The sequence below is a fragment of the Diabrotica virgifera genome, chromosome 3, assembly GCF_917563875.1.
Source record: "Diabrotica virgifera virgifera chromosome 3, PGI_DIABVI_V3a".
NCBI lineage: Eukaryota > Metazoa > Arthropoda > Insecta > Coleoptera > Chrysomelidae > Diabrotica > Diabrotica virgifera.
Window position 1 is genome coordinate 128,004,967 of NC_065445.1, and position 12,459 is coordinate 128,017,425.

Here is a 12,459-nt window from a genome sequence, read left to right on the forward strand (position 1 = left end):
GGCATATAGACCTATTACTCTCTCGTCCTTTATTTTAAAAGCACTAGAGAAATTGATGGGGATGCATGTGCGGCAAACATTTCTCAAGGAAATGCCACTGCACTGCAATCAACATGCTTACCAGGTGGGCAGATCGTGCGACTCAGCCTTGCACCATTTGGTGTCTAGGATAGAGGAGACGATTGAACACAAGGAAGTGGCGCTTGGTATCTTCCTCGATATCGAGGGAGCGTTTAACAACACCACGTATGATGCCATGCTTAAGGCGGCGGAGAGGCACGGCATAGATGAAACCTGTCGCAGGTGGATTAGCTCCACACTGCATGGCCGACAGGTACAGGCTTCACTATTTGGGGAAACCATGAGGGTCACTGCTACAAGGGGAACAGCGCAGGAGAGTAATATCCCCGCTGCTATGGAACCTAGTGGTAGACGAACTTCTGGTAGAACTGAATAACTTGGGATTCTACACCCAGGGTTATGCAGATGATATCTGTATTTTAATCCGGGGGAAGATTCCACACGTAGTTTCGGAGCTAACGCTCCGGGCTATAAAAGTGGTAGAAATCTGGTGCGACAGGGTCCGCTTAAGTGTTAACCCCTCAAAAACAGTTATTATACCGTTCACACACAGGAGGAAATTGGAGGGCCTCACGCCCCCCAAACTCATGGGTGTGCAACTCAATCTGGCTACAGAGGTGCGCTACCTGGGCCTTATGCTTAATACCAAGCTAACCTGGAATGCGCAACTAGCAGCGACCGCTGCCAAGGGCAAGAAAACCCTCATGATTGCTCGTAGGGCAATTGGCAAAACTTATGGCTTAAGCCCGGGAATCACTAAGTGGATTTATACTGCTATAGTGAGGCCCTCCCTCACATATGCTAGTGCTGTGTGGTGGACAAAAATGAACCAAAGTTGTGCAGCCAAAGAACTTGGGAAAGTTCAGAGGCTAGCACTACTTTGTGTTACCGGGGTAATGAAAAGTACCCCGACGGCAGCCATGGAGGTACTCATGGGACTCCCTCCCTGCACCTTCTGGTGATGGCCGAGGTGAGGCTAGGGGCCTACAGGCTGCAGTTAAATGGTGTCTGGAGGCAAAGGTCATACGGGCACACCACGATTGTGGGGCACATTCGTGACCCCATCCTGGATATGGTGAGTGACTGGAGTCCGGCCACTCATAAATTTGATCCTCCCTTCAAGCTGGGGTTAAAACCCCCGGTAGAGGGGGATAAAAGACCGCAGAGTGAGCTAACATGGTTCAAGGACGGTTCAGTGATGGGCGGACGCTCTGGAGCTGGAGTGTATGGTGTGGAACCCGAGGTGTGCATATCTATGCCTCTTGGGCAGTACACCACTATATTCCAGGCGGAGGTGGCTGCTATCACGACTTGCGCCGTAGAGAATATTCGAATAGGCCTTGAGAATAGGACCATACGTATTCTCTCGGACACTCAGGCAGCACTTAAGGCCATTGCCAGCTGGAGAATTAACTCTAAGCTTGTGCTGGAATGCCGACAACACCTGGAAACCCTGGCCTACCGAAACCGAGTGGAACTCGGGTGGGTGCCGGGACATACGGGGGTTGAAGGAAACGAAAGAGCCGACTCACTTGCGAGAGAGGGATCGGCTGTCCCCCTTACTGGGCCTGAGCCTGGCCTAGGGGTGACCAAATCGGCTGTCAAAGGAGCCGTTGCTAAATGGATCCTTGGGCAGCACACCCGACACTGGAACAATATTTCGGGACAGCGGCACAGCAAGTTAATGATGGGGCGGCCAAACCCCTCGCTAACCGATGAGGCCCTACGACTCGGAAGAAAAAAGCTTAGGGCGGTAACTGGCTTACTAAACGGACACTGCACCCTAAGAAAACACCTACACAACACGGGGATCTTTCACGGAGACCCTGTTTGCAGGAAATGTGGGGAGGCAGATGAAACTGCCTCACATGTCATATTTGACTGTCCAGCCCAAACCCGATGGCGACTGCAATACGGGGTCGAAAACTCGAACCTAAGTGTCAGAAGTCAGGTAAAGAACCTAATAAAGGGTCTTGTCCTGCTAGCTGGGAGAATGGACCTCTTATAGGTAACAGACGACTTAACTTCAAGTTAAGTAATCCCGAACCCATTGGGGACAAAAACCCAATGATGGTTTAACCCGAGACCGAACGGTGTGCAATAAGCCTACTCAGGCTGCAGCACGGGCCCCATGGCCACCCGGTTCGATCTAATAACCAAGAAAAAAAATGAAGAACAGGTTTTGAAAATTAGAATAGATAACGATGGAAAAGAATAGTGTTTCGAGAAAGTGAAAGAATGTGAATACTTGGGGGTGACTGTAACAGAGAAATGAGATGAAGTTCCAGAGATTTAAAAAATAATTGCGACGGGAAGACGAGCAGTTGGAGCATTGAGCAAACTTTTAAAAAGTAGTCTTATCTCAAGAGAAGCAAAATTGCGGTTATATAGTACGGTGATACAACCTACAGTACTGTTATAGTAGTGAGTGTTGAGTTCTGAATAAGAGGGAAGAAAATGCATTGGAAAGATGAAAACGAAGTGTGCTGAGGAAGATTTTCGATGGTGTGAAAGTGGGAGAAAACGAATGGAGAAGACGGCGGAAGTTCAAGAACTGTTTAGGAAGCCAGTAATCAGCCATATAGTTAAAACTAGGAGACTGCGCTGGTTGGGACATGTGAAAAGGATGTCAGTGTACCGATGGGCGAAGAGTATATTGTTAAGAGGTGAGGGAAGAAGAAAGAGGGGTCGACCGCGGGAAAAGTGGCTGGAAACAGCCAAAGAAGATTTACAAAGAGCAGGCGTTGTAAACTGGAAGACAGCTGCCCTGGACAGCTAAAAGGAGAAAGACAGTTGAAAAATTTCAAGCCATGAGCCCCTCAGGCCTGCAGTGCTGTTATATGTATATCGTCCCTTTTACGTTTATCTTTCTGAGCCAGATATAATTTTTGTTTTTTTTTGGGTTTATTTTTGTTTTTTATAACCACTAAGTATATTTAGATTTTTAACCAAAACCAAAAGTTAGACAATAACTTTTGGAAAAGGATAATGTATAGACTTTTATTTTTTTAGGTTAACTCCTGCATTGGCAGGCGTAGTTCTAGTGTCAGCCACTCTTTTAAAATATATGGGATCAGGACCTAGGTGGCCCCTTTTTGTTCAATTCTTTCAAGGATTTTGTACGCAAAATTGGTGGACATCCCTTCTGTATATTCAAAATGAGGTCAATGTTGATCAAATGGTAAGTACTAATAGATATAATTTTTAAATTTTAATTCCATTACAGGTACCTACCTGTGAGATTGATTCAGAATCTAAATATAGCTGAGCGAATATAGTGACTCAAATAAATATACAGTAAAATTTCTGTCAACGAGCACCTCTCCACAACGGAAACCTCTGCTGAACTAGTCCAGTCGGGTTAGACGAATAACAGGCCTAACCTTGCATTAGGAGCTGCCCCAAATTTTATTTTTCTAATCTTTAGGGAGGGTCAATAGTAGTGTAAATTTAAAATCTCGACTGAATTCCGCCGTTGCGTTAGCCGCCATCTTGATTTTAAACGAGAACCGTTTTTGCTCAATATCTCCGCCATTTTCAACTTTTCGACAAAAGGTATAACAACCAAACTTGTTTAAAATGTGATTTTCTATCATTTCTATTGTTACAATTTTTTCGTGCCGTCGATAGTTTCCGAGCTATGGCGGAAAATAGTGACAGTTAGAGTTGGTTAGAGCAAAATTATTGAATTATCTCGTTTATTGTTAGTTTCACGACAACAATGTTTCTATACAAAAATAGAGAGAATTAAATTCTACACAATTTTAATTTCTTTCATTTTTTTGCTAAAGTTAGTATTTAAGGTAGTACGTATGTGGAAATGCCGCGAGCGTAAGACCTGATTGATTTTGTAGCAATTGTTTTTGTTAAATATCTACGCCATTTTCAACTAAAATTGTTCCAAATATGATTTCTTTTTAACAATTTTTTTCACGCGGTTGATATTTTCCGAGTTAAGTGGGAAAATAATAAAAAGTGGTGGGGGGAGCATAATTACTATATTGGATCTTGTTTCCGAGCTGTCCCAAATTTTATAATTCTATCCTTTAGGGGAGATCAATAGTAGTGTAAATTTAAAATCTGGACTGAATTGCGCGGTTGCATTAGCCGCCATATTGATTTTAAAGGAGAACCGTTGTTGCTTAATATCTCCGCCATTTTCAACTTTTCGACTAAAACGGTAGGAACTAAAATTGTTGAACATGCAATTTTCTACAATTCATTTTCCACCATTTCTTTATGTTATCAATATTCCCCGAGTTAAGGGGGAAAATAATGGAAGCGGAGGGGAAGCATAATTATTGAATTGTCTCATTTATTATTAACTTTATGACATAATTGTACATAAACAAAAATAAAGAGAATTATATTTTATACAATTTTTGCAACTTCCAATGAAACACCAACCAAACTAAGTACATAAAAGACATAAATAATAACTTATATGCATTAAGTTAACTTAATTTTATTAACTAGCTGGTTTTATTGGTTGAATTTGTCTGTCAATAATTAAGTTTCATGTCAGCTAACATATTTTAATATTTCAACAATTTTTTTTTATTTTGGGCCCTGTTGGGGGGAATTTTCACATTCCCCCTCCCTCTTAGACCCGCCACTGGTTCTCCCGAAAAATTATAATAAATCGTAATTGCAACAATTTCAGTCCTTACACTTTTTGTCTAAAAGTTGAAAACGGCGGAGATATTGAACAAAAACAATTGCTATAAAATCAATCGGGTCTTACGCTCGCGCCTTTATCGCATACGTACTACCTTAAATATTGGTCTTATCAAAAAAATGAAACAGATCAAAATTGTACAAAATTTAATTCTCTTCATTTTTGTATAGATTAAAATTTGTTGAAAAACTAATAATAAACGAGATAATTCAATAAATCAATAATTATGCTCTAACTGTCACTATTTTCCCCATAACTCGGAAAATATGGACCGCACGAAAAAAATTGTAATAAACGAAATTATAGAATATCGTATTTTCAACAATTTCAGTCAGTATATTTTTTGTCTAAATGCGGAGATATTGAGCAAAAACGGTTCTTGTTTAAAATCAAGATGGCGGCTAACGCAACGGTCAAATTCAGTCGAGATTTTAAATTTATACTACTATTGACACCCTCTCAAGATTAGAAAAATAAAATTTGGGGCAGCTCGTAATGCAAGGTCAAATGCTATCCCGACTCTGCTAAACGGACAGTTTTTAGGTCATAGAACATTTTTTCATAAGTGGGTAAATAGAAAGACACCTCCGAACAACGGACCATTTTCACAACCACCCCGGAGAAAATTTGCCTTCAGTTTTTCTATAAGAAGGTATTGTAATTTTACCTGCAAACAACGGACAGTCTGGTAAATGCAATTAAAAGATTAAAATTGGGGGTCCGGAAATCCAAATATGTAAATACATAACTTATTGTAGCCATAAAACTAATTATACAAGCAGCTACTTATGGTCATAAAACTAGGGACTTTCGAGTTTGATTTGGAAAAACTCATTTTAGAATTTATTTATCCTTCCTACACATTTTATGTAACTTAGTTGCGATATTCTGATCTAAGAGCAACAATGTCTTCCACTAAAAGAAAGTTTTTAAGTTTTGAAGAAAAAATAGCGGTGGTAGAAACATCTCAAAAAAATAATTATAGTCTTCGAGTTTTGGCCGAAAAGTTTCAAATAGAAAAACTCTAGTGACATTTTAAAAAAAAAGGCAGATTTAAAAAAGCGGTATAGTGAAAGTGCAAATGGTATACAAAAAAAAGAGGATTAAAACTGAAGGTGTTGCCATCGATACTGTAGTGTACGACTGGTTTTGTAAAGTTTTGTAAGAACATTCCATTATCTGGACCGATAATACGAGTAAAAGACAGAGCTTTAGAGGCGGCGACAGAACTCAATATGGATTTTAAAGCTTCCAATGGTTGGCTTTGCTAAGGCTTAGAACTGAACAAAATTAGGTAACATTATTCTAAACTAAGGGTAAAGAAATTGGAAAATATAGACTAATTTACGTTGCCACTGGTTTAAAAATCAATTTTTTTAATATTGAAATGTTCCTTGCAGACAAAATGTTTGCATTTTGAAAAATCCCCGAAAACGGCCACGTTTTCTTTGATTATCAGTTGGTGCTGCATCTTCAGAATCTTTTGAAAATTTTGTTAGTGCTATATCTATGGCTGTTCATATGGCTGAATGTGTTCATGTAAACCTTGACGCGTTCGGGATTGTATACCTAAAGGGTGTAACTAGCTCAAGGTCTAAATCTTGAAGAAAGAGCCTCCTTCGAAAAATATTCCTCTTGCGTAGGCTTCATATTAACTTTGTACAGGGAAAAAATGCATTTATATTAAAATTACTCGGAATGCCACATAATAGACGGTATATTTACTTAATATAAAATTTGAACATGGAAGGCCAAGGAATATTTTTTATTCCTGAAATATACTGTATTTTTTTATGATATACAAAATACGAGGGTATCTAGAATGATATTAAAGACAGATAATAATGTTTTATACGAGCATTTAATGATGGTCATTATGAGGCGAGTGTATCGGATATGAAACGAGACGCGTAGCGGCGAGTTTCGTATAGAATACGAGCTTCATAATGATAACTAAATGCAAGTTGTATACATGATTTTTTCTATGATCATTCACAACAAAAAAAATATTCAAATTTATTAATTTTATAACGCAAACAAATTAAGTAGTTATGTGGTTAAATTAATCAATTTGTTGATACATTTATATTTTCAATATTACAGTTAATATTAAAATGAATTTGGGGATAAATTTTTAATATCCCTATCGTCTTCAGACATTTTCTTAAAAAGATTTAATTTTTAAATTAGTCCGTTTGTTTACATATCGAGAACTGTCAAAGCGTATGTATCTGACTCGACATTGGTCACTGCGCATGTGCCACCTTCATCGCGAATGTCATCTCGCGATTGTATTGGTTAAAAATCTGTATCCTAATGAAAATTTTATGGTGTATTCCACCAATATACGTCTGTTTTGGATTATCGCGACAACGAATATTTTAGTGAACAACATACGAAGTACGAAAGTATTTTGCTCTAATAATTACTCCAATAAACAACAATATAATTTGCACAATACAAAAATATATCAATATAATTTCGTTCTTTATATTTTGCACAGTAAAATATTCGTTGTCGCGGTAATCCAAAACAGACGTAGTAAATATATTCGTGGAATGGGGTATATAATAAATAAGCTCATTATGATATAGGTAGTGAAATCATAATTGATATATTAAAATATGAGAGTAGAAAATAAATAATGTGTTAAAAATTGAAAATATTTCTGAATTTTTAAAGAAACACATACATTGGGGTAAAAATTAACCCCCAATGATCATCCAAATGCTAATATTATTTTTTATTTTAGTGCGTTGGACATACATGGTACCTAGACGTAGACATGCAATTATATATTTTGTCACCTTTTATATACTGGATGCTCCGACAGTATACAAAAACTGGTTTAGCGTTATTAATCGTTGGTACTCTAGCTTCCATATCTATTGGTTTCTTTAGAGCCTTCGAGGATGAATTATCTGGACTGCAAACAAACTATTACGCAAAGTACGTATCTTGTCGCAACTGTTTAAAAAGTAAAAACAACTGAAGCGTTTATTTGAAAAAAAAAAACACGACATGTTCATTTTTCGCAAATTTGACTTTATGTATTCTTCTCATGGAATAGTAGTTTCTTTATCCATCTGACACATTAAGTTTTGTAAAAATCTCAGATGTTCGGAGTAAACTACAAAAACATTTGGATAGTACAGTTGAACCCCGATAAGTCGGCCTCCAATAAACCGAAAATCCGGGTAACCGGACTGATTTTCATCAGACAAAACCAACATTTTATCAGTTTCACTGAGTTTTTTTTCCCAGAAATGAACAATACTGTATACAACTGTACGTAATTTAGATGTACTGTGCATATGTATTTCATGTTTTTACAATTATAATGGAGTTTTTCTGTAAGTATACTGTATTTTATTAATTTTTACCATATTCTTCGGCTAACCCGGATTTTAGATAACCCAGATCGGCCGCAGTCCCGATTAATCCGACTTATCGAGGTTCCACTGTATTAGAAAAACAACAGATGTGTGGGAAGTTTTTCTTGACTAGCCAAAATTTTAGTTTTTGGACAAATGTTGTTTTTCTAATAAATGCTTCAATTGCACTTGTCATTTTGTTTTGTATCCCATTACCTTTAAAAAAATTATTATGTATTTATATGTGTATTATAGAATTTAGTGAGCTTGAAAAACTGTTAGTAAATAGATTTGATCATACTGAAGCCTCTAATTTAAAAAATAGACTTTTCCCAGATATGAGGTGCACACCATTAGACGCATCTAGAGTCTTCCTATAAACACTCAGTTATTGGCGCCATTCGTAGGTTGAAATTTTGAGTAATTGTCTAAAAAACAAAATTTACAAAGTTCAGTTTTTCATTTTCTCGGCTATACTGAGACGTGTATATATCTGATTCTGACCACTTACATTTGAAAGCTTAACTCAAAGCTATTAATTTGGTGTATTTGCGGTTGTCCTGTCTCTCCTTGAACCTAAGATACATACGCTCGAAAATATACCGTGCTGTAACTACCCAGTTCTATAGCTGGCTTAGGGGTGGCCAAAAGTCACAAACTACACCGGTTTTGAATCAACCCTGGCCCCCTCTTGAAACATAGAAAAAAATTCAGATCGGTGTAACTTTTCCACATACAAACATACATACAAATATTTTCCCCTTTTTAAATAAAAATTGAGTCAAATTTCTGTACTTGGTAACTTTTGAATGATATAACCGATTTTCAAAGTAGACATGCATTGGAAAGATAATGATCAATGCTATTAGAAGCCGCAGAGTTCGGACTAAAATTTTCGAAATTGTTGGAAGTTTTGGGGACAAGAACGAAAACCCGGGGTGCCGTAAAACCTTGCACCAAAATGGATGGTCGATGTATTAATTGGCTGGTCTTTTCTTAAACTTTAAGAGGGGATTTGGTCTATTTTTCAATTCAGTCAGGTTTACTTAATCGAAAACTTCGCCTATATATTGTTGTAATCTTATTTATTTATATGTGATGATATTCTTATATGTAATTTAATTAAATTAATGCATTAATGATAATCTAATTAATCAACCAGATCACATACCAATATGTTTTCAATCTCAGGGCGAATTATAAAATTACTTACTTACTTTCGTGACTTCTAAGTACTTCTCAGTGGTTCCTAATCGGGATAGGGAAAAAATAAAATAATACACACATATGGATTACAATTATAAATCAAAATTTTGTTTATTTTATATAAATGGCAATTACTGCTTAATATTTGTTAGATCTTATATTTATTTAATACAAAAATTTAAAAATGGGAATCTTATTTCCTTTTGGTTTCCAATTTAAAACTTTTATTAATAATGAAACTATTAGGATTTATTAGCAACAAATTGATTTAAGTTTGATGAAAATCTTCTGATATTAGCGATTATGTTCTTCAATTTTTAATGTGGTATTTAATACAAAAACCCATACATTCATGTCTTGACAAATGAGACTGACCTTTATCTGGTGAACTGCGAATGTCCTCACACAAAACCCGTTTCCTCCTACCCTTGGATGCGATGAAAAACTCGTCCTGGCCTCCAGTAATGTTCTCCTTTGAAAACTACCTCGTATCGCTCGCGTTCCTGCTTTTCTCGTGATGCAGTGTTCTACCTTTTTCGAACCACTTCAATCAGCCACCGGGACACTCTTTGCTCAAGGAGATTCTTTTCTCTCGACTCGGCCTACCTCTCGTTCCGATGGGTACTCAACACTCACGGAACTATACCGGCGTTTTCACTCTTCGTACACTACCGTCCACCACTGGACTTCACCTCTCTACCGCCCAAAACATTCTGATCTCTCATCCTCATTCAAACCCCTACTTTCTCAATATCCCTTTCAGATTCAAAAATCAACATTCCACCACAAATTTTAATTCGCCGTATTCCTCAATACCAACTTTTAATCTTTCTAAATATGTTTAACGGATTTCAAGAAAAAATAATCATTTCCCAATTTAAACTTACTTTCTACTTTTTACAAAACTTAATGACCTATTATCTATTTCACTGAGTCTTATTTAGCGTAGGCTAATGATCGAATCTTCCGCGAAACACTATAATGGTCCGCGTCACTCAACTTGTTTATCTTAGGCGCATTGTTACCGAGTTTCGTACACTTCTTCGAATCACTTTCTTAAAAACTAAATATAATAATTTGTTGTATACAGGTTGTTCTAAATTTACATGCCCGTGGCTGAGAAAATTGAAGATCTTTTATATTAATTTGAATTTTGCTTATAATTATAAAATTTTAATTCTCATATCAAATAGAAATATAACAATATACATACTTATGTATAGTGTCGCATGTAGGTGTACGCCACTGGCGAGACTTACCGTTCTCTGGGAAAATTAAGTAGGTACCTACCTATAACTAACATTATAAAAACTGTTCTTTTTAGACAGTATCCATTCATTCTTTTATAACACTGAAAAATCTGTAAGCATTCTGAGAACACGTTATAAGTTTGTTTTTTTTCAATGGTGGTATAAAAGAGCAAACATTTCATACTGTACTGACCTAAACATGTTGGTGCATATTCATGCGAATGAAATGCCCTAACATTGAACCGATCCTTTACACTTTAAAATCAATATAGATGCAGCACATTTTGTCCTTCGAGTTAGAAAACACATATTTCACGTAGATGTAGTATGGGTTGCACAAATCTGTGTTTTAATGGAAACAGTATTCAACTCATTATTCAAAAAAACTTTATTTTATGTTTAATAAAAATATAATAAAAGTGTGCTATTGAGTAAACAGCAGAAAATACAATATGTTCATTTATTAAAGCAATTCGACCGTTAAGTACCAATACCTTCTATCTAACGACAAGTAAATTTTACAGGAGAAGCAAAAAACTTATTTAATTTTGCTCTGCCAATCAGAATAATTTAATATATGGACTTTCTACTTTTTTATGTATAAGATTATCGTACCTCACATATTTGATTTTGAAAGAGCTTTTGAAAAAGACAGTTTGTCAGTTAGGAGGTATTGTTTTTCTCTGTTACTTGAAATATATGTGTTTAATGGAAGATAGGAGGTCTTAAATGTAATTAAAAAATGAATTAAACTCAAAAAACTTTATTATTATTATTAATGATATCAACACATTAAGACTTCTGAGATAGTGAGTCATAGAATGTATGACAGTCTTGCGGTAACACAGTTTTCAATTGTTGTAAATGAGAGTACTTCGTAGAACTAATAGGTAGCACTTTGTCATGCAAGGGAGTATAAATCGGTTCAGGAATAATTTTAGGTCTTATGGGCAACTCACTCCACTCATCATCAAAGTTTAGTTTATATTGTATTTTTCCATCTATGGTATACAGTAAAGCCCTCAGATCTGTTACAACAGGATCTCCTACTTTACGACCTGGCCTAATGGAAGTGTATCGCCATGTGTCCTCATTTGCGTTTTTTAAAAAATTGATAGTCAACCAATTTCACTTCATACGGAAATGGCTTACTTCTTGCTTCCTTAGTAGCAGAAGCATAATCGCTCGGAAGATGAATCTCACGATGCTTCAATTTAGTCTCGATAGCGCTGTGGACCGAGTCACACTCCATTTGAGTGTGACCCGGTTCTAAAAACTTTTGGGTTATAACTATCTGATATTTTACAGAAAAGGCAGATAATGCGTTAGACAAAATGTTATTCCGATTTTGGTATGTGCAGCCATCTGAAAATATTACTATAGGTAACCTGTTGGCGAGACAGTGTTGTGACAAGTAATCTAAAAGGAAGTTAACAAATGTGCTTGCTGTCAAGTCACTGGCAGTTTCGTCAAACCAATAGCATGTTGCATGATGAGTGACCAAATTGTAGACCGTATAGTTGTGACAACTTAACTTCGTTTTGAAGTAGAGGGCACTTGCAGTCAGATAAGGACACACTTTGACAGCTTCAAGATCCATTGTAAGAAGATTAAATTCACCAGCTTGTGCTTTTTCCTTGTCATGTTCTTTCTCGGCTCTTGCTCTTGATTTACGTTGAATATGATCTTTATATTTTTCGTCTGAAATATTTCCTTCTTTATAACTGACACAGATGTCACACATATCCTTTTTTAAGGTATAAATAGAAAGATTTGAATCTTTAAATATCTTGTCAAAAGTATGTCTGCTTGCACTCTCTTCGTTATTATTTGAGCACCATATTTTATAGGAATTATAGAGTTCTGTTTT

The 12,459-nt window shown here is 36.5% G+C and overlaps 1 protein-coding gene across 3 annotated transcripts in view; it reads left to right on the forward strand.

The window, feature by feature from the left end:
* The window catches only part of LOC126881305 (nose resistant to fluoxetine protein 6-like), a 156,380-nt gene that overhangs the window by 105,844 nt on the left and 38,077 nt on the right, over positions 1-12,459 (forward strand). For all 3 annotated transcript variants that reach the window (XM_050645508.1, XM_050645507.1, XM_050645509.1), the window contains exons 7-8: positions 3,094-3,262; positions 7,512-7,708. In XM_050645508.1, coding sequence (XP_050501465.1) covers positions 3,094-3,262; positions 7,512-7,708 — 366 coding nt within the window. The remainder of the gene's footprint in view (positions 1-3,093; positions 3,263-7,511; positions 7,709-12,459) is intronic.